At 34.3% G+C, this 22,070-nt stretch overlaps 2 protein-coding genes and 1 long non-coding RNA gene across 4 annotated transcripts in view; 1 reads left to right on the forward strand and 2 right to left on the reverse strand.

Moving 5' to 3' along the window:
- Nucleotides 1–803: 803 nt before the first annotated feature.
- On the reverse strand, nucleotides 804–5,989 carry scmh1 (Scm polycomb group protein homolog 1). The gene is given in 4 exon segments (NM_001089484.1): nucleotides 804–2,205; nucleotides 4,627–4,697; nucleotides 5,343–5,387; nucleotides 5,952–5,989. Coding segments are annotated over 3 exon segments (363 nt in total). The 5' UTR covers nucleotides 5,368–5,387; nucleotides 5,952–5,989; the 3' UTR covers nucleotides 804–1,938.
- A 2,225-nt stretch (nucleotides 5,990–8,214) lies between these two features.
- Nucleotides 8,215–11,581, reverse strand: LOC137487937 (uncharacterized). Its single transcript, XR_011006763.2, has 5 exons — nucleotides 11,511–11,581; nucleotides 10,165–10,270; nucleotides 9,970–10,040; nucleotides 8,510–8,694; nucleotides 8,215–8,343 (listed from the first exon to the last, which is right to left on the reverse strand). It is a non-coding gene; the product is annotated as an uncharacterized lncRNA (long non-coding RNA).
- A 2,640-nt stretch (nucleotides 11,582–14,221) lies between these two features.
- si:ch211-1i11.3 overlaps nucleotides 14,222–22,070 on the forward strand; it is a 50,965-nt gene continuing 43,116 nt past the window's right edge. For both annotated transcript variants that reach the window (XM_009292511.5, XM_021466953.3), the window contains exons 1-4: nucleotides 14,222–14,655; nucleotides 14,891–15,030; nucleotides 19,612–19,799; nucleotides 19,892–20,060. In XM_009292511.5, the coding sequence (XP_009290786.1) occupies nucleotides 14,325–14,655; nucleotides 14,891–15,030; nucleotides 19,612–19,799; nucleotides 19,892–20,060 (828 nt within the window). In that variant the 5' untranslated portion in view covers nucleotides 14,222–14,324. The remainder of the gene's footprint in view (nucleotides 14,656–14,890; nucleotides 15,031–19,611; nucleotides 19,800–19,891; nucleotides 20,061–22,070) is intronic.

Raw genomic sequence — 22,070 nt, forward strand, 5'->3', positions numbered from 1 at the left:
TAGCACTGTCACCTAACAGCACGAAGGTCGCTGGTTTGAGTTGGCAATACTGTGTGGAGTTTGCAAGTTCTCCCTGTGTTCATGTGAGTTTTCTCTGAGTGTTCCGGTTTCCCCCGCAGTAAAAGACATGTGTAATAGGTAAAATGGATGAACTAAATTGGCTATAGTGCATGTGTGTGCATATGAGTATGGGTCTTTCCCATTACTGGGTTGCAGCTGAAAGGGCATCTGCTATGTAAAACATATGCTGAATAAGTTGGAGGTTTATTCTGCTGTGGCGACCCCTACTGAATAAAGAGACTAAGCTGAAGGAAAATGAATGAATTCAATTCTTCTGAAGGTCACGAACAAAAGAATATTTTTACTTTATCTGAGAAAACGAGACAAAGAAAAATAAGAAAAGCATTTTTTTTGCATTGTGATTATTAAATTTCTGTAGCTAAATGCTGTTAGACTCCCCAGAAAAATAGAGCTATTTAAACCATCTTGTGAAACTGACTGTATTCAAATCACAATATTTAATGCAAAAAAAAATAAAATATAAAAATTTTTCCTATATCATGCAGCCTTAATGCTACAGCAAAAATGTCAAAACAAAGGAGGTAAAATCCCTTTATCTTCACAATGAAATATCTGTTGGCCAGACACAGTGGTTCATGCTTTCCGAATTGTTAAAATAGCATCTAGAAGGATGCTTTTAGTCCAAAGACTGTATACTCCATACATTTAAGTATCTTAAATTAAAATTAGGTTCAAAATAGATTTTCTGATGATTCTAGCAAAGGTTCAGATTTTTTTTTTTGCAAATATTTAATTAATTGAAAAATAATTAAAGGGTTTTTAAATGAATAACACATTTAGATTATGAATGAATCATTGTAAATATTCTGATTATTATTATTTATTATTACAATTTTATTATAAAATGGTGATTGTTAAATGTAAAGTTTATTAAAAAATTATTTTGTACTTTTATTTTCCATTTATTTTTTATTACTATTTTTTTCTACTACTACCACTATTTATCGTTTACTATGTTTTTTAATATATACTGTATGTATGTTCTTTTTTAATTTAATGTAAATGCTTTGACAATACATTTGTAATGAATTGAAATTAATTAAAATGAGAGAGAGAGGGGGAGGGAGGGAGAGAGGGAGAGAGTCATTACGGGAAAGGTTTCAGAGCCAGGGACTTGAATTTGGGTCGTCTGAAGCTCTGCCCAGAAAGCTTCAATGTTAAGTTACTTTCAAAAGGTCATTCCCTCTATTTTGATTGCCACTGTAAATACCAGTGGCTATATCCTGGACAATTTACAGCACTGTTAATCCAGAGCCTTAGCAAATGGTCCTAAACAGACTGGACTGCAAGCTTCCAACAGCATATAATGACAAATGCACAGGTTTAAAATGACTATGACCTCAAGCTGTTTGTTTACAGGGAAGAGGAAGGACACATATGCTGCATTGTTCATGCAAATGGTACTTGTGTTTATACTGGATGCTGCAACATATATAAAAACTAAAATTACGTTTGCGTATACAATCTCATTCAGGAAGACTGACTTTTAAATCTTCCCGATGTTTAATATAAATCATTATAAATCACAGCAGGACGCTCAGGATCTAGAATGTTGTCCGACCATTTACCCCAGCTATAGATTGTTTTGCCTGTATATGTTTTTTGACTTGTGTGACTTGCATTTTCTGAATCACCAAAGACCCCTGTTTTAGCTAAAACTCTTTTGTTGTATTGTTCTACTAAACAAAAAAAGGTCACCTACATCTTGGATGGCCTGAGGGTGAATAAATTAACAGCTAATTTTCGTTTTGGAGTGTACTATCCCTTAAATGCACTGTGAACAGAAATAAAAGATGAGATTCTACGACCTGGCATGCTAAGCATTTGAACAAAACACACGTTGACCCGATGTTCTAATTAGCTGCTGATTAATGTGCTGTTTTCCTCACCTAGTGGCGGCTGCAGCATGCCTCCATTCTTCTCACAATTCCCAATAGGCTGGATTTCTGCTGAGTCTACCAGGCGCCAGAAATCATTCTTGTTGTCGCTTCCATCTAGTCGCAGGCGGAGGCGAGAGCCCGTCAGGCCCACCACTGTAGCGATGCAGGTGGACGTAGTGTTTCTGGGATCCTGAGCTTCCAGCTTCATGCCAGCCTTAAACTCATTCTCCGGAGGTTCAGTGCTCTGAGAATAAGCCAGCAAGCATTATTTGTTTTTAAAAGATGTCTAATAGATGTCTAATAGACCTCTAAACATAATCGTTTTGGCTAAAACAATTAGATGTCTATTAGATTTTCACTGACAGCCTTGTTTTGGCCTAGCTGTTTACATTTAGACGTCTAATAAACACAAAATTGTTTGCTGAGTAAGGGTCACGTTTTTACTTAAAGGGATAGTTCATCCAAAAATGTCCTGTTAATTTACTCACCCACAGGTCATTCAAGGTGAAGGTGACTATTTTTAGCTGAATCTGTGGTTTTTGGTTATTCATATAATGGCAGTGAAATAGGATATAATGTTTAATAAAAAAATAAACACACATATATATATATATATATATATATATATATATATATATATATATATATATATATATATATATATATATATATATATATATGAGTATATTCAAACAGATCCTGGCGCATGAGCAAATGTAGATCTGTTGGTTTAGCATATTGCATCACCAGCCCTTACTGATCGGCTTGACCAGGCTGTGGATTAAAGCTAATAATGGGACCGTCCAATTAACTGATTTTGTATTGAAATCGCGATTTGAACATGTGCGATTTCTAAATCGCCTTACAGCACCATTTTCCCACAGTATGCTGTATGAACCAATCATATCGCAGCCATGTGAGCTTTGTCGCTTGCTTCAGCATTCAATGTGCTTTGTGCTCATACTCGTCGTTGCTCGGCGCCCATCAACTTTTTTCTCAGAGGATGACAAACTAACAAAACATTGCTGCAGTTCCGATACAAGTTTGATTTATGGAGAAAATAAAAAGCACTGGGTGTTCTGTGTTTGTCTGAGGTAATTGATCTACCGAAATGTGTGTATTCTATGTAAAGTATGAAGTTGATCGCTCAGTTGTTGTCACGTGACTTGCAGTGCGCTTGCAACATACTGAAAGTAGAGATGTTTTCAACTGGGTGTGCATGGAGAACGCGCACTCCCAATATGCGTGCAAGCCAGGCACCTTCATTGGAAATAACGAACTTGTGCGCACAAAAGCTGCGATATGTAAACAGACTATTTCACAGCAGCATCACAAAGAGGTCTATGATACGGTGGCCTAGGGAGCTTAACGCACTGTAATTTAAGAAAGCACATGCAATTACAAAAAACACTAGCAAATAAAGAAACGATCTTCCTCAATTTGACTGCACACGTGTTGCAAATTGGTCACAACAAAAACAAAGGAAGAAACGCGCTGCAAATTAGTTACAACACTTATTATGGACGCGTTATTATGCCGTGTAATCAGAATATTAAAATAAACGAAAAAAACTCACCTTACAAAGACCACCAATCACTTCACTGAGCAACAGTCATGTCATAATAATACATCCATATCCCAGCACGGTCTGTCATGTTTTTGGGTCCCCTCGAAACATTTCCGTAGTGTTACGTGGATATTTGCAAGTGTTGTGACCAATTTGCTGCGTCTTGTTTCAGTTGTTTGTGTTATGACCAATTTGCAACATTTGTGCTGTCAAACTGATGAAGATTGTTTTTTTATTTGCTGGTGTTTTTTTGTAACTGCATGTGCTTTCTTAAATTGCAGCGCGTTTAACTCTCTCGGCCACCATACTATGATCTATGCATGGCAACAAAAAAAAAATCGGTGGACACGTAAAAAAGTACACACAACTACTTCTGACATGTGGTCAAACAGAATGTCGGAGCCTACCTGTGTTTGACGGCGTGCACACACATAACACACACACACACCCTATAGTCTCTTTATTGGTTTTGCCATAGGACTGTTCTAGAAAAAATTTGTTGCAGCTTTACTAGGTGATTTTTATTTTTTATTTATTTATTTTTATTTTTTATCGAATGTGTGTTTTAGAGACATGTTAGAGGGCTTTGATGAAGATCTAATTGTTATTTCCTTTAGAAATATGTTCCACTGTAAAACATCTGTGTGTTTTAAAAATTGTGATAAAAAATCGAAATCACATTATTGTTCAAAAATATCGTAATAGGTTTCTTTTGCGCATATCGCAAAGCCCTAGCTAATAATATTGTAAATAGTGTTCAATTTCTTAGACAGTCCAATGATTTCACTTCACAAGACCTTTGTATGTCACCAAGAGCCATAGGAATTGATTTGGACTGGTTTGTATGTGTTTATTTTTAATCTAAAAAACACATCCCATTTACTGCCACTCTATAAATTACCAGACCCTGGATTCAGCTAAATTTTCAACTGAAGAAATAAAGTCACCTATATCTTGGATGACTTAAAGGTGAGTAAATTAGCAGGAAATTTTCATTTTCGAGTGAACTATCCCTTTAGTGTAGTGGTGGAGGAATCAAGTATAACTTCTATATTTGGTCCATAATGAAGAGTTCCACTGTTGCATGATTCAACTCACCTGTTTAAAGTACTGAGCGGGAGCAGCGACTGCTCCAGTCTCTTTCAGGTACTTCTCCCAACTAAAATGACCTTAAAAATTAAGCAAACATGTCAGTATTAAATGTAGTGCATTAAAATCTAAACCTGAAGGATGAATATCAAAAATGACAAAAATGAAAATATTAAGAAATAAGTAGCCTATATCTAACCAGAGTGAGATTTAAATGCTGAATATATTTCTAATTAGGTTTCTGACTTAAAGCAGCGAATTTGCTACCTTGAAACTGTGAAGGCACACAAGGGGGGCGACCACTGCGAGGGTGCTTGATACGTTTGCCATCTTTCCACTCATTAGCTACCGGCAGAAGAAAACACTTGGTAATCATTTGCCACCTTTATAATTAAATCTTAACCACAAATCACAATATAAAATCTAATATTATTAATAATAAATGTAAAAAGGGACATTTCTGTACCTTATATAAGTATTTATTTATATGTATTTTTATTGTGCAGACTAGTTATTTTATATTAGTGTTATATATTTGATTATTTTTTATTTGATTAGACCTGAACCTGGAGTTCATACAAGACTGTTTAGCAATTAATCAGAACTTATCATAGTAACACAGTGACACTGTGCGCTATATTACTAATAAAGTACTAAAAGTCTGATATTTTCTACAAAACTATGCATTTGTAAATAATGTACTAACAATGTAATAAAAATCTTACCTTTCTGTGGTACCGGTTTCTTCATGATCCAGCTTTTTAACCTCTCTGCAATTAGAAAAACACAAAACTGTAATATCTGAAGGATTTTAATTTTCCCCATCAGTCTGTATTAACGTTGGATGGTTCAGTCTTTCCTGTATGTACTAGTCAGCTGTCACTATTTTCTCATAGTCAACATGCTGAACGGTTAACCATGAACCACTGGCAGCTATATTGCCCAAAGGACAATGAAATTGACATCGATAACAGAACTAGCCAAAAGGTATTTTTTTCTTACACAAACTGATTATTATTTTCCCATCTGTAATGACCTAATGGGTCGTTGGGTCAAACGCTAAACAAGCATCACTGACCCAAAAGGTCAATGTGAAGTGGTAAACAACAAGAGACATGTCTGGGCAGCGCTATTACTGAATTCATATGTAGCTGGATAATAACATAATAACAACAATACAATAAACACGGTAGCATCCCGTTTATCCACGCTCGTCGTTCTTCAACACAAGTTGATTTGCTCGCTCGCATCTGGTCATTTCAGCTTTTAAACACCCCTCCTTTATGGATAAGCACAGAATAAATCAATAAAACTATCTGTACGCGAAGAGATACCTCAAAAGATGGCTTCCTGTCTCCCGGTTTTCCAGTTCTCTGTTCAAAAGCAGGGCGCCTTTGAGCGCCAAACACACAGTCCCTCCCTCTCCATAAATGACAGCGACAGGATTTGAATCATCCAAAAGCTTCGAATCTTTTGAATCATTTTCCTGTAATGATTCACTCCAACAGCGCTCTTAAAAATGCTAAAGAAATGACTCGGTTCGTGGATATGAATGATTCGTTTGCTTAAAAGACTCGTTCACAAACCAAACACTACTACAACCCTCATTACACTGGGACGCTACACACGTCCAACTGGACAACTCAAACAGATCATTATTATTCATTCTTTCTGACATTTAAAATCATACCAAAGTTTTCGAAGATGCTTCATTTTCATTTCACTATAGAAAAGGATAACTTTTAAATAATATACGACATACAAAACAGCACACTCAGATTCATAACAAACATGCTTCTTTGCTACGTAGCGTCATGTCGTGTTTCGTAACGGACTTCATCATTGAATATTACGCTTCTTTGCGCTTGCCCACGATCACAATAAACAAAATTTAAAGTATACTTATTCGGGTAACACTGTAATTGTACAGCAATACGTCACCTCCAATGCGTATACAACAATATTTAGCTTAAATGCTAACACCTATAACACACTCTGAGTCACTTTTTGTGTTTTTTCTTAACGTTTTTAACAACTTTTAAAAAAGTGATGTAGTAGTTATCGCGGACGGTATGAAGGGGTGTGTTTACCTGGCGCGGGAAGGTTTTTGTGTGATTTCTCAAGTGTGAGGGTTAGTGTTTATCCGCCATGTTTTAGTGCGCGTGTAGTCTAGTGTGTGTGTCAGGAGCTGCGCGTGCAGAGGGGAGGGGCAGCACGCGACTGTGCGGGACGATTACACTATCAGATGGGTCAAGAAGACACTACCCAGATAGCAAAATACACTCGGGCCAGTTCCGGCCAGATTGTCGCCTGCCGGAGACTAACACCTCGGCCCAACTTCGGCTGCCGGACTCGGGCCGGATGCCTGTGGACTCACTGCCCGATTCCGGCCCGAATCAAGCGGGCCAGATGCGGCGGCCGTAAGCGAGCCGACGCTGCGCATCCGCGCCGGAATCGGCGCGAGGGTAATGTGCGCTGCGGCCCGGAGCTGGCGCGACTCCGTATTTATACACCTTATAAAACCTTTTGGTATTACATTGGTACTTGATATATGGTATTACAACCATTTGAATTTATATAACAGCAAACACAGGCTATAATGTAAACACAAAGTGTAAGCACTGTGTTTAACCTTTGAATAAAGTGCAAACTGCATACATATTCTGTAACGAAAATAATCAGACAAATGACAAAATAAATAAATGTTAAAGGTTTATTGATTGCATGAAAAAAATAGTACTAAAATTTTATAAATAATTTTGTAGTGCACAAGAATATCAATATAAAAACAACAATAAAACAACACAAAAAGACACACAGAAAGATTTAAACAAAAAAATCTAAAAATTACACACAAACACAGATGTTTTTTAAAACAACCCTGTTTTCCCAATAGACTTGAATTAAAAATTTGTAAAAAAAAAAAACAGCTAAATTTTATATAAACCTAAATATAGAAACCAATTTAAGATATAGCAAGAAACATCTTAAAAATACCAATGACAATCCGTAAAATATCCAAATCAAACTTGTAAAAAGTACTGCAGAATTCTGAAGAAACATCTTGAAACATTTTTTAATAAAACATTAAAATAATAATAAACAAACATATATATATATATATAATATATATATATATATAATATATATATATATATATATATATATATATATATATATATATATATATATATATATATATATATGTATATATATATATATAATTGCAGAAGTATAAAGTCAAAAACTTTTTTTTAAATAAACTTGAACAAAATCAATTGCACAAACAGCAAGACATGAGTGAGATGATTATACATTTCATATATATACACGTCTTGTGCAATTTTATATTTATAATTTTATTTGTATTACGTTTATTAAAAATGTATCAAGATGTTTCTTCAGAATTTGGCGCACACACACACATACATACATACCATACATATATACACACACACACACACACACACACACACACACACACACACATATATATATATAAATGCAAATGAAAGAAACAAATTGTTCAAGTATCAGGGAACATCCTAATACACTTAAAATGTTGTTTAAAAAATAAAGCAAAATAGTGATGTAGACATTTGACACATTAGCTTTCTCTTCTTTCTTCCTCCATCCCTGTCAGGGGCAAGTTGTAGCTACCTTGTAATGCATTTTTTCACTTCTTTATCAGTGGCGTGGTATGGACATTTGTCCTCACCACTCCATCTGTGATTAAAAGATAAACAGATAATTAGTAGTGAACAAGTACTAATGTAAAAAAAAAAAAAGAAAGAATTAGGAAAAAAGTAGACTACCTTCGTAGCAAAAAAAACTATCAAAAAAAAACAAATAAACTTAAAACACTTTGAAATTAGCAAGAGCTTGAACTTACCAGTTTCTTCATTTGTTCGGGCTGCTCCTTTAGTTGATTTTTAAGCTTTTCCAAATCAAATTGGCCAAAGGAAGGTCAAATGTGTTTACATCTGGAATTTCATCACGTCTGTTTTGGTTTTGTGAGAATCAGGCCCAGCTGCTGCTTTATGACGTTGCATGATTTTAAAACTTCAGTCAGTCGTGCTAAAAAAGAAAAATAACAGATTAGTATAAATCAACATGTAGCTTATTCTCATACAACCTCTGTAAATACAACAGTGGGTTAGACACTGCTGATATTCTCTAGTTGATCTTTACTTTCTAGCTGCATTAAACCTTAACCAATTTAGTGATGTCTTCAATTCTTACAAAGACATCACGAGGTGCAATAAGTTCTGTCTTGATCTCAAACTGCACTAGAACAAAGACTGTAAATGTTCATAGGTGTACTGCAGGAGTGTCCAAACTTTTTGGGCCGAGGGCCAGATGCAAAAAAACAAACGTTGTCGCGGGCCAAATTTTACATACATCACACAGACACGTGTATATATATATATATATATATATATATATATATATATATATATATATATATATATATATATATATATGCAGTTGAAGTCAGAATTGTTAGCCCCCCTAAATTATTAGCCACCGTTTATTTTTTCCCCAATTTCTGTTTAACGGAGAGTTAAACATTTTTTCCACACATTTCTAAACATATTAGTGTTAATAAATCATCTCTAATAACTGATTTATTTTATCTTTGCCATGATGACAGTAAATAATATTTGACTAGATATTTTTAAGACACTTCTATACAGCTTAAAGTGACATTTAAAGGCTTAACTAGGTTAATCAAGTTAACTAGTCAAGTTAAGGTAATTAGGCAAGTTATTTTATAACAATGGTTTGTTCTGAAGACTTAAGGGGCTAATAATTTTGACCTTAAAATGGTTCATAAAAAAATTTAAACCGCTTTTTTTTCTAGCCGAAATAAAACAAAAGTCTTTCTCCAAAAGAAAAAATATTATCAGACATACTGTAAAAATGTTCTTGCTCTGTTAAACATCATTTGGGAAATATTTAAAAAAGAAGAAATAAATAAATGAGGGGCTAATAATTTAGACTTCAACTGTGTGAAGATAGATAGACAGTCAGACAGACAGACAGACAGACAGACAGATGGATAGATAGATAGATAATAACAAGAACTGCTGCTTAATTGAATGCATGTAATAGCGACACCCGGTGGTTATTTATTGAATTACGTTCATTTTTGTATAGCGGGCCAGATTCTATTGATATTTATAAAAAGCCTTGCGGGCCGCAGATGGCCCGCGGGCCGTAGTTTGGACACGCCTGGTGTACTGGAATGTACAGTATCTGTGCATCTTGATGGTGGTCTTAAGATTTCTGCCATAGTCATTGATGGTGATGGTACTTGTGGTGCTGCATTGATTTCTGAAATCTTCATACCTGCCTTTTATCCAGCCTCTTTGTTCCAAGTAATTTTTCTTCATCACGGTATAGATGTGTCTATACTGTCCCTTAATCAGATACATTTACAAAACAAAACATCACTTTAGTATAGTGCCAGGGCAAAACTCACAGGTTGTAATAGATCAATGACATAATGTTGACAGTATGTGTTTAAAATAATTGCAAACAAACCTGTTCTGTCTTTAGATGTATGACAGGCAATCATCATCCTCATCTGTCTACCAGTCAGAAATCACAGTTGCGTGTGGATGTTTGAGTCGAGCTTCCTCATATGCATCTATAATAAAACATCACATTGTTGTTAACCTCCCGTAAAGAAAAGTTCAAATCCTGAAATACTATCAAAGTTAATTAATGCATATAATACCTATAGTGTAAATAACCAGTACACAGAAGGTTGCACAAGATTTATTCAGAGATTCATGCAGAGTGACAGCCTTATGAATCTGAGACATAGATTTGTAAGATGGCCAATCACATGCATTATTCTGTACCCATGAAGATTAACCTACCATGGTGAAAAATGTTTGATGATGATAGCCAATAACAATAAACCATTTCAGCTGTTTGTGAAGCAATTAGTAATGTAATGTCTGAAAAGCTCAATCTATGTTGAAAATATATCAGCAGTTTACAGCTTATAATGGACTTTTAGCACACAACTATAACATGCCTATTCACGTTCAAAAGAGTGTGCCATTGACTTCTTTGGTCGTGATGTGCAGCAAAATGATCTCACTAACCTTTGTTAAACAAGAACAACAAGACTTAACCAACAAATATTGTTACCCATTCATTTAAATCAGAATTTATCACTGTCAATAACATAAAAAAAACATCAAAATCTGCTTTAAGACGTTCAGTTTTACATTAACTGACCATTACAGCTTGAACAAAAGATATAATTGATTCACATAGGCTAAAACATATGAATTAAAGTGCATAGTAATATATTTCTCTTGGATAATTTAAAGAGAATAGTAAACAGTCGAGTTTCGATCATTTTCGTGACTAACTGCATAAACAAGATAAACAATAATATTTTATTAATCCAAAACGATTAGTTTTTATTTACACATAATCACAGAATTAATACTGTTGGATAAGTAAACGCCTGTACAATGATTTTTTTCAACATCCACGGTACTTTATAATGCTAAATCAGGGAAAAAAACACGTTTTGCCAAGTTAGTTAATGGATTCGTCTACAGAAACTTTCTTTAACGCAAAGTTAGCATACACACAAATTCGTTTCATGTTTCTTTAAAATAATTAAAATAGTTTTCAGTTACTACACACGTTACAATCTAACATTGTGTAAAAGGTAAAGGAACTTTCAGACGTGTTTGTAACTGTTAGCGTTAGCATACATTAGCTCCAGTCGTGTTTCTTAAAGCAAGTTACATTTCGTATCAAACTGTTTTAAATTACTAAACGCTGTTACAACCAAACACCGTGGAAATGTTTTAAGCTCTAAATTCGCTAATTATACAGAACACAAGCAGTAAAAAGCTTACCTTTCTGACCGGAATGCACGTGAATCTTTGAAAAACCAAACTTTTTCTTCTTGTGATCTTCGTGCCATGGTGGTTGACAACCAGCTTTTTGGAGCATTACCGCCACCGTCTGGATTGGAGTTTGGATCACGAGTTTAGTAACGCATGTGTTTATTATGAAACCAACTTCTGCTTTAAAAAAAAACAGTCAGCACAGGAGCGTGCTATCTCAAGAATAAGCAAATTTCACATAGTTTTTCTCTAGATGACATGTATAATCTATTTATAAATAATATTGTTTTGTTTGCGTCTAAACATTGCGACCATCCACACTAAATATTCTTTTTTTTTTTTTTTTTTTTTGCTATCGTACCATGAATATTTTCTCAAATTATCATTAAACGTGGATCTAACAGATTAATAGATAAAATAAGAACTTAATCGGTTGCCATCAGCCGAGTCCTTGCCAGAAGCGGCCAGGATATGGTTGACCGGAATTGGGCCAGTGCTTTACAGCCGCATCACAACCGCATGTGCGCGAGCGAGCTGCGGGCCGCACTCGGCCCGGATAACACTCGCCGATGCCGAGTCGGAGCCGGAGGCGCCGGGGGGCAGCCGAGCTCGGGCCGATTACTGCCTGCTATCTGGGTAGTTATCTATAATGTGTGTTTATTTGTTCACCACACTGTCTGCGATACAAACTGAACGAGTTGTTTGCTTTCTTTTTTATCCATTTAAATAGATTAACAACTTCAAGTAAAAATCCTGGCAAGTGACTCACTACAAATTAAAAAATATATATAAGTAATACATATATAATTATATTATGAATAACGTCATTTTGCAGTACACGAATAAAAGTACAATAGTAAACTATATGCATTTACTATTGCAGTTTACTATTATTAGATTGTCTAGACACTGTATAATTGTTTTATTGTAGGCTACACAAAAGTTCACATGCTTTTTATTTGCTAATTGCTATATACTCATTTTATTTTTATAATGTTTCTTGATTGCAACATTTCATCTTATATTCAATTAAATTATACTTTAACATAATAATAATAATAATAATTCTTTGCTTTATATGATCAGGGCTTAATTTTTTATTTCATTCATCAGTATTCCACAAAGTATTTTAATGTTACATTTATTTATGTGGATTTTTAAGTCTTTTTTTTTTTTTTTTTTACTTTTTTTAGAATATAATCCAGTTTGTTAAATTTAATTATAATTTATTTCAGTCTGGATATAAATCATTGACTGACTGTCAAATATATAAAAAACTGATTTTCATTAGAGGACATTGTATCAGTGGTAAAACATTAAAATGATTGAATATTTATGTTGGTCTCTCCCTTTCATTTTAAGGTAGGTTATTTTACATCTATTTTTATTTTATATTTGCACATACATTTCATTTTACATTTATATGCAGACTAATATATAATTCAGCTGTTAATAGTATAGTTAACCCAAAAATGAAAATTCTATCATACTCTTCACTGGTTCCAATTTTTTTTATACAAAAGTAGATAGGCTGAAAATGTATATAACAATGAAAAATGTTGGAAGCCTGTAAACATTGACTTCCCTCAAATTTGTTTTTTCTACTATGGAAGTAAAGGGTTACAGCTTTTCAATATTTTTTCTCTATAGCCTATCTCTTTGTGTGTTCAACAGAACAAAAAAATGGTTTGGAATAAGTAAAAAGTTAGAGTAAATGATGACAATTTTCATTTTAGCGTGAGCAATCCTTTATTTAGGGCGTTGTAAATAGACAAACATTTTGACCTATATTGTTCTGAGATTACAAAAGTACAGATTGTATTATGTGTTATTTATAAATTTTTATTAATTATTAAATTGTTAGTCTTTTTATTTAATTGTCTTCTTTTGCCCAGGGGGTTTAATTTGAAACTTTTAAAGTCATCCAATGTCAACAGAATTATGACTCCAAATAAAGTGTGGAATACTGATCCTTTGACTGTCCACTCTACAAAGGGTTGATTGACCATGTTTTGACTGTTTTAAAGAATGACTGTTTAAGCCATTTAAAGAATGATCATTTTAAATAATGGTTTACACACACAGCATTGTTGGTTTACAAAAAAAATCAAACAAACAATCCTGTTGCATTCTACACTTTATTTTGGTTTTATTGTGGAAAAAAATACGTTATGGCACACTACAAAAAAAGTATTTAAACCTGTTTTATTTAGAATATTTTTAAAATAAATTGGTCTTGTATTTCATATTTTCTGATTTTTCATAGTATATGTATTAATTCCAGTACTTTCCCCATAAACCAACATATCAACCATTTGGTAGGGGTTGATATTAGATATTATAGGGTTATTTTAGAAATTACAGGATGTGTTGAAAAAAAATGCATTGAGTGTAAGTGTGAACTTGTCTAGTGACATTAGGAATCCAAAAATTATTGATGGGAAAGTTAAAGGGCTAAACCCGTCTGAATTCGGCTACAAGAAAATAATAGGAAAAAATAAGTAGGCTACAACTTGACCCCCAGAATATTTTATCATGGGCCATTTGCAATCAAGCTGAAACAAAACAGTTTCCAAACAAAGGCAGGCAAACAGATTGTGCAAGAAGCGCTGCAGGCAGAGGTCGCACAGCTGTGAAGCCGAGCGTCAGACACGAAGGGCGGGGAGCAGCAGCAAGAGGAGGAGGGCGCGTCTAAAAGGATCCTCCTCACAGTCTTACCTGGAAAAACTACAGGAATACTTTCACGCCATAGTGAAGGCATGTCGAGGACGCGCTCACAGGATGATTTTTAACCATCTAGGTGCTATTTTATGAGATAACACCATGTATACGACTGAACGTAGGCGCATGAGCCTGCACGAAACCAAGCGAAAAGATCCCGTCCGAGTTTCAGCTGGAAGTTTGTGGCAGGATCCTTTGGCTCTTGAAGTAGGTGGCGCGGGTAAAAACGTGATATCGCCGAGAAGCCGGACCAGGGCTTTGTCTGTGGTGTACATCGCGGTCGAGGACGGGTCTTTGCCCCAAACTGAGGAGACACTTTCACTGAAATGTCTGACTGAAGCTTGCGCGGACGCTCACGCGGTGCTGAAGAGCATTTCCTACGAGCGCATTGCACTGGGCACCACCGAAATCCTGGACACTTTCTACAACGCAGGCAAGTTGTGACACGCATTTCTATGGGATTTTCTGGAATATTTGAAGAGTTCCTCTAAAATTTCTTTAAAATGTATCCCCCTTTTCTCAGGTTTATTTGTTTAGCTTTAAAATGTGACCTTTATGGGAATGAATATATTCTTTTCATTGAAAACTCATCATTAACAGGAGGCTGACGCCTTCAGCATATGAACTCGTCATGTCTAACGAGTTGCATGTTTAACCCTGTGTTTTAGATGTGGTTGTTGTGGAGATGAATAACTCCATCTGCCAGCCATCTCTGTTTTATCACCTGGGTGTCAGAGAGAGTTTCAGTATGACCAACAATGTCATCCTGTACTGTAACAAACAAGAAGACGATATGCAAGTTGTGAAGGTGAGACAGGATTGCAAATAGTTGCAAGGTTGTTGTAAAAACGAAGAATGCCATGTGAAAGTGAGCTACAGTAGTTGCCATACTTTAAAAAATAAATAATTAAATAAATAATTGGTATTTCTTAGAATGGTGAGTTTAGAACAACAGTTTCTGTGGTCTCAAATTATTTTAATGGAAAATGAACAAACTATTAAGCTACCAACAAACATTTAACTATGAATTTTGCCTCCATAAACTCCCAGTTTGCTGCTTATTAATGGTTTTTATTATTATTAATGCAATAACAGTTAATTACAATGAATATATAGGAGAATAAGTATAATACAAACAATGCAAATATTGCTTTTTGCACAAAAAGAGAATGACAAATTTTAAAGAAGTATTACAATGGTATGGCAAAGAGAAAGTGGGAAAGAAAAAAAAAGACAAAATATAAAAATTTAAAAAGGTGAATGAAAAATGAACACAGATTTAGGCATGGGCCCGTATAAAATTCTGACGGTATGATAACCCTGAATAAACATATTACTGTTTCAAGGTATTGTGATTACTGCTCTAAAATTGATAGTTTTTAAAATGTCTGGGTAAAAAACGAAAACTTTTTTTCCCATTGAAAACAATATATTTTATTTTGAGAAACTTTTAAAATATTTTGACAGTCTGGCAGAATAATTCAAATGAATCATTGATTTCTGCTGTTTTCATTTGTTTCAAAAACACTGATTTCTCTACAATTTAAAACGGCATCTTTGGAAATCTTTTCTGCAGGAGAAACTGTTGTCCTAAAAAAAATAATAAAAAAAATATTACACATACTTTAGAAACGATATAGCAGAAAATTTTGGCAGTTCTAAAACCTTGACTTTTCCAAACCTTGAGACTGGTTATTGTCCCATGCCTACACAGATTAATGTAGAATTTCAAAAAAAGCATGTTTTAGACGTTTTAATTGCTTTCTTGTTATGAGACTCTGGAATGGTATCCAAGTACAGATCCAATTCTCATTAAAAAAATACAAAATTTGGTTCACCTTTAGTATATTTATGCTTGCGTATAAAAAAAACTTTCCAATAAATAATATTAGGTTCATTCAAAAACTTGAATTAAGCAATTGTTTTTCTTTAATGTAAAACCCCAAAATAATATGTCTGAAGCTTAAAGAAAAATCACTACAAACCTTTTGGACAATAAGAGAATTCACATCAGACCAGTAAGATTTAACAAAGTGACATTCGCAAAACAAGTGGGCAACAGACTCAGAAGAAGTCTGCTTATTAAGTTATTAAGGTATAGTTGAGTAGGGTTTAGGTATTGGGTGGGATTAGGGTTGTAAAACAAGATTATGAAGAAATATTTTACTTTATACATACAAATAATCACCCTATATCTTAATAATAGGCAGGTAATTAACCACTGGTTAATAGTGAGAATTGTTATTTAAACTAAAGTGTTTCCCTATATACAAAATACCATTTATACAAAACAGTACCATTTATACAAAATGACAACCCAAATATTAAAATATAATCTGATTAGTGAGTGTCTGTAAGTGAATTTTCACCAACACCACAATGCTTGACTCGCAAAAGCCTGCAGGTTGTTCATTATCCCTGTAGTTCATCAAAGTAAATATTTACTTCATATCAGTGCCATCAGAATAAAAAGTCCTTGTGTCTCTGATCACCAACAAGATAGTCCAAATGTTTAGTGGTGTTGTCAGTATAATAGTGTGCTCAACCAGTTTTTCCTGATGTAATGGCTATTGTTTTGAATGGAATCAACAATGAATGGATTGAAAATGCAAATTTAATGCATTACTGTATAATTTAAATGGCAAGTGGACTTCTGTAATGTAAAACATACAATGCACATTTGTTTATTACAAACCTGTCTACAACATTCAGCTGCATTTCTTGACTTTTGACCATTGTAAGGTCATTACTGAGGACATTTGGTCCATACCAGTGGCCCTAATTTAATCTGAAATGTGTCAATATTCTTTGTTTGTTTGATCTTACCCTTCAAAAATGCATCACTCTTACTCCTGTTCCTCTCATCCATTGGTTGGTTTATTGAATGTTCATAAACTGTTAGCATATTTAGAAAACTGCAAGATCAATTCAATGACAATTCTGCACAATTTATCCCCCAAAAAGTCTTTGAAGTTTATAGAAAATGTGCTAACAAATTATACAGGGTGTCCACAGGGTCTTAAAAAGTATTAAAATGTCTTAAATATCAAAAACAAAATTTTTGTAGACATAAACACACCAAAAATCTTTCTTCAAATTAAATTTCCTAATAAGGGAAAGACAAATAAATTAACACATCTCTTTCCATGATCTTCCATTAATACAAAAACTGTTTACAGAACCAGTGTTTAATGTTTAGCCCGGTATAAATCAAAATAGTAATTTCTAATGGTCGTAGAAGAGTCTTAAAAGTCCTAAATTTGATTTGAAGAAACCTGCAGAAACCCTGTTATATCAACATCTACCTTTTACAAGCTGGTGAAGATTATTTGTAAAGTTTGTTCCTCGCCACTGTCGCCACTGGCCTGCTTGGTTTGGGACTTGTGGAGCTGCGCATTGATGGATTTTCTCTTCAGTGTTCGGACTTTAAGCAGTGAAAATTAAACCACACTGAACTGAACTAAACTGAAATTCAACTCAGAAAACTGGACTGACAAAGTTCCAATTAACTAGAACTTTTATGTTTAGCAGCTTTGACACAATCTACATTATAAAAGTGCTATACAAATAAACTTGAATTGAATTGAATTACAACTCAAGGACTTAGGCTGTGAACTAACGCCTAGATATTTGAGAGTAACATTGTTCAACAGAGAGCCAGTATAAAATATTTTGATTAACAACATGATAGATGAAAGACCTGATGATGTAGGAAACTACAGACAGATGCACATACATGATCTATAGCATGAGCACACCAAAGCATACAGAATTTGTCCAAAACAATTGAAAAATATTTTTTTTGGTGTGCACAAGAGATTAAATAATGTTGAGGTTGAGCAAGCATTTTATTTTTAAGAATTTCAATTTAGATCTAAGAAATAATCCAGAGCAACCGTGAAAAACTCTATTTTGACGGTCCATGCGCAAAACGCAGGGCGCAAAAGCTTTCAGGGCGTGTCAGAATGCATTTTTGCTAATTTAAGGATGGGAAAATCCGCTTTGCGCCGTGGCGCATGGTCTAAAAGGGTTGAGTTTATTTTTTTAATAAGTTATAGGTGTATTTTGAGAATAAACCAATCAGTGTCTCATCTCCCATTCCCTTTAAGAGCCTTGCGTCGCACCATAAGCGCATTTGCTATTTACAGGACGTAAAGTAAGTGGAAGTAGAAAAACTGAGCATTTTACAAGCAAACAGTTAACAGTTTTTTTTAACAGACATCAATTAGCCTATAAATAATTAATTTTGTTTGTTAAGTGCAAATATTTGTTTCAAAATTCATTTTCTAAATTCAGTTCTAATTTCCAGCAAACGAATAAATGAACAACAATAACGAAGTGTGCTCAAAAACCTGAGTTATATCCTAAAACACATGCTGGGCTCCATATGGTCTAAAACCTGCAGGTGGGCAAATCTAAGCTTGTTTTTAATAAAACAAATATAAATATGTATATAATAAATAATACTGCTACTAATAATAACATTATACAAAAGCTAATTGTTATGAATGAACTGAAAAAGCCTCCCGAGATGAAGAAGCATAAAAGCAGTGGTTTTTCATATTTATGTAGGCTAGAAAATAATATGTTTTGTTAAATTTTAATCATTTATATTTATATCCTATAATATAGTCATATTATATCCTATATATATCCTTAAGATTTTATTTACTTTTTATATGTAAAGATATTTCCGTATTGCTCTACATCTTCCTGTGTGTATTAAGCAGTGTGTAAGCGAAGCGCAACTCTGCGCTGGAGTTTAGACCGGGTTTGTTTTGGTCTATTGAAAAATCTATTGTAGTTTCTCAAAACTTTTTAGATCAGAATGCCTATGAACGCACATATGAGCTCAAATGCATTTGCTATTTAAACAGAGTAGCGCAATGCTTCAAATCGACTCTTGCACCAAGCTGAAACTAGCAAAAGACTATTGCGCCGCGCCTTGCGCCACATTGCGCCAGGTGTATGATAGGGCCCTAAAGCTGTGTTACACTTTTATTCTTTTAATGCTTTAAAAATGTTTTTTTTTTTTTTTGTATTTAAACCTGTTTTAGTTGTTAAAGTTAAAATGGTTAATAGTAAAGTTAATAGTTCCAAATCTTTATGCGCATATATATATATATATATATATATATATATATATATATATATATATATATATATATATATATATATATATATATATATATATATATATATATATATATAAGAATGTAAAAGGGTGATTAAACAATGCCAAAATTTTCATTTCTTTTGGGTGAACTATCCATTTAAAGTGTTTGAAACTACCACCGCATTAAAAACTAAGTTAAAAGGAACAACTATTTTTGAAAAATAACTCTGGTGCTGTATGTCAAATGTGTTTGTTTGGCATTTTGTGTTCTAGGAACAATGTGGGAGCTACACGTTCATCCCCTACATGGTGTCACCACAGGGTAAAGTGTTTGCCTGTGATGCAGCACTGATGAGGGCAGTCAAAGATTTCCTGCATTCCAGCTTTAAATTTGAATCCCTGATGACATCTCTGGTGGATCGACTGGTCAAATTACTGGAAAGCGTTCACATTAATTCTAGGTAGGAAAGTCTTTTATTTTTTCCTGGAAGTCATTTGTTAAATATTGCTTTCATGTCTTCTGAATTTCGTTTAACACGCTCTTTCCTCATAGCGAATATCTCCATGAGGCAATCCGTAGGGAGATCCGTCTGGCTCGAGAACACTTCACTGGCCCAGCTTTGAGTCAGGAGCTGGGACGGATCCAGAAGCGTCTGGACTCTGTGGAGCTTCTGAGTCCAGATATTGTTATGAGCCTCCTGCTGTCCTACAGAGACATTCCAGTGAGTTCCTAGCATCTTTGTTTTTGGAAGATGTTTACTACATATAGGGGGATGAACTAGGGGATTTCTACATATGTAGAGGATAAACTTTAGCTCTAAAATATTTAATAATAGAAATATTCCAAACAAACCATGACAAACTTTAAATCACTGTTAAACTTTTATTCTATTAATGCTTTAAAAATAGTTTTGTCTTTGACCCTTTTTTAGTTGTTTATGTTATACTTCACTCAAATTTTGTCACACTCGAATGGTTCCAAATCTTTATGAGTAAGAAAAAAAGATATTATGAAGAATGTTGTGCTACAATGGCTTCTGTTTTCCTGATTTTGGATGAATCAAAAGCAGGGTCGTGCTTGTAATCATACTGCAGTTTGGACAAGTGATTGTGAATATTCAATTGCAAAAAGACTTTTAATTATGCATGTTAATTTTGTGAATGGATGGCATAGTATATCTTTCTACTACACACACATGCATATTTAGGAATGCATGAAGATTGTGGTGTTTTCAGCATCTGTTGTCTCACTATATGAGGATATGAGCACATACTTTCTCCAGAGCTCACAGCACTTCATATTAGAGTTTTATTTGATTTGATTATATATTTATTTAGTCAACCCAACTCAATTTATTTTTAGAGTGCTGTACATAAAAACACATAAAGGACATGGAAACAGTCCAAAACTAAAATACACAAACTCACAACACACGATTGAAAGCTATAGAAAATAAGTGTGTTTTCAGTGACCTCTGAAAAGATTCAAAAGTTGGAACTGTTCTTAAGGAGAGTGGAAGATCGTTGCAAAATCTTCTTGGAACGATTACTGTAAAAGCTCTATCACCTCGTCATTTCAAGCGTGATCGTGGAACTTGCAAATAGAGTCGATTCTTAGAGCGAAGAGATCTCACCGTTTGGTGTATATTAGTTAGCTCAGAAATATACTCAGGGGTCAGGCCATGGAGGGATTTAAAAACATACAGCAGTAATTTGTACTGAATTCTAAATTGGATTGGTAGCCAGTATAGGGAAACCAGTACAGTACAGTTGTAATGTGCTCTCGTTTTTTTGTGCCTGTTAAAAACATCTCGCCGTGCGAGAGAGGCCTGACTCACACCCAGATACAATCAATTGCAATAATCTAAATGAGAAGAGATGAAGGCATGAACAAACTTCTTCAAGTTACTGAAAGAGAGGACTGACTTTAGCTTGGCAGTTTATCTAAAATAGAAAAGTCATATCAGTTTCATTCACAAAATTAACATCTTTTAGACAAATGGTCTAAATATAATTTTGATTTAACTTGCAATATAGGCCTATTAATAATAATAATAATATTAACAATAATAATAATAACAATAATAATAATTCATTCATTTAATTTCTTTATGGCTTAGTCCCTTATTAATTCGGGGTCGCCACAGCAGAATGAACCACCAACTTATCCAGCACATGTTTTACGCAGCGGATGCCCTTCCAGCTGCAAACATCCATACACACTCATTCACACTCATACACTACAGACAATTTAGCTTACCCAATTCACCTGTACCGCATGTCTTTTGACTGTGGGGGAAACCAGAGCACCCGGAGGAAACCCACACGAACTTGGGGAGAACATGCAAACTCCACACAGAAACGCCAACTGACACAGCCGAGGCTTGAACCAGCGACCTTCTTGCTGTGAGGGGACAGCACTACCTGCTGCGCCACTGCGTCACTCATAGTAGTAATAGTAATACATTTTATTTATAGTGTGCTTATTTTCTGACCCAAAAGCGCTATAAGGCAAACAGTAACAAAGCAGAACAATAAAAACAGTAAAAAAAGACCACGATAAAACACTAAGATTTGAACGGTTCAATTCAATTGGATGATTAAATTAATAAAACTAATCAATCTAAAGTAAAAGCAACGGTAAAAAGTTTCTTAGAAGAGGTGAGAAGTTTCTTAAAATAGTCAAAAGAAGCAGCATTCCTGATGCTGATGGCTAGGCCATTCCATAGCTT

Source organism: Danio rerio, chromosome 16 (assembly GCF_049306965.1).
Source record: "Danio rerio strain Tuebingen ecotype United States chromosome 16, GRCz12tu, whole genome shotgun sequence".
Classification (NCBI taxonomy): Eukaryota; Metazoa; Chordata; class Actinopteri; order Cypriniformes; family Danionidae; genus Danio; species Danio rerio.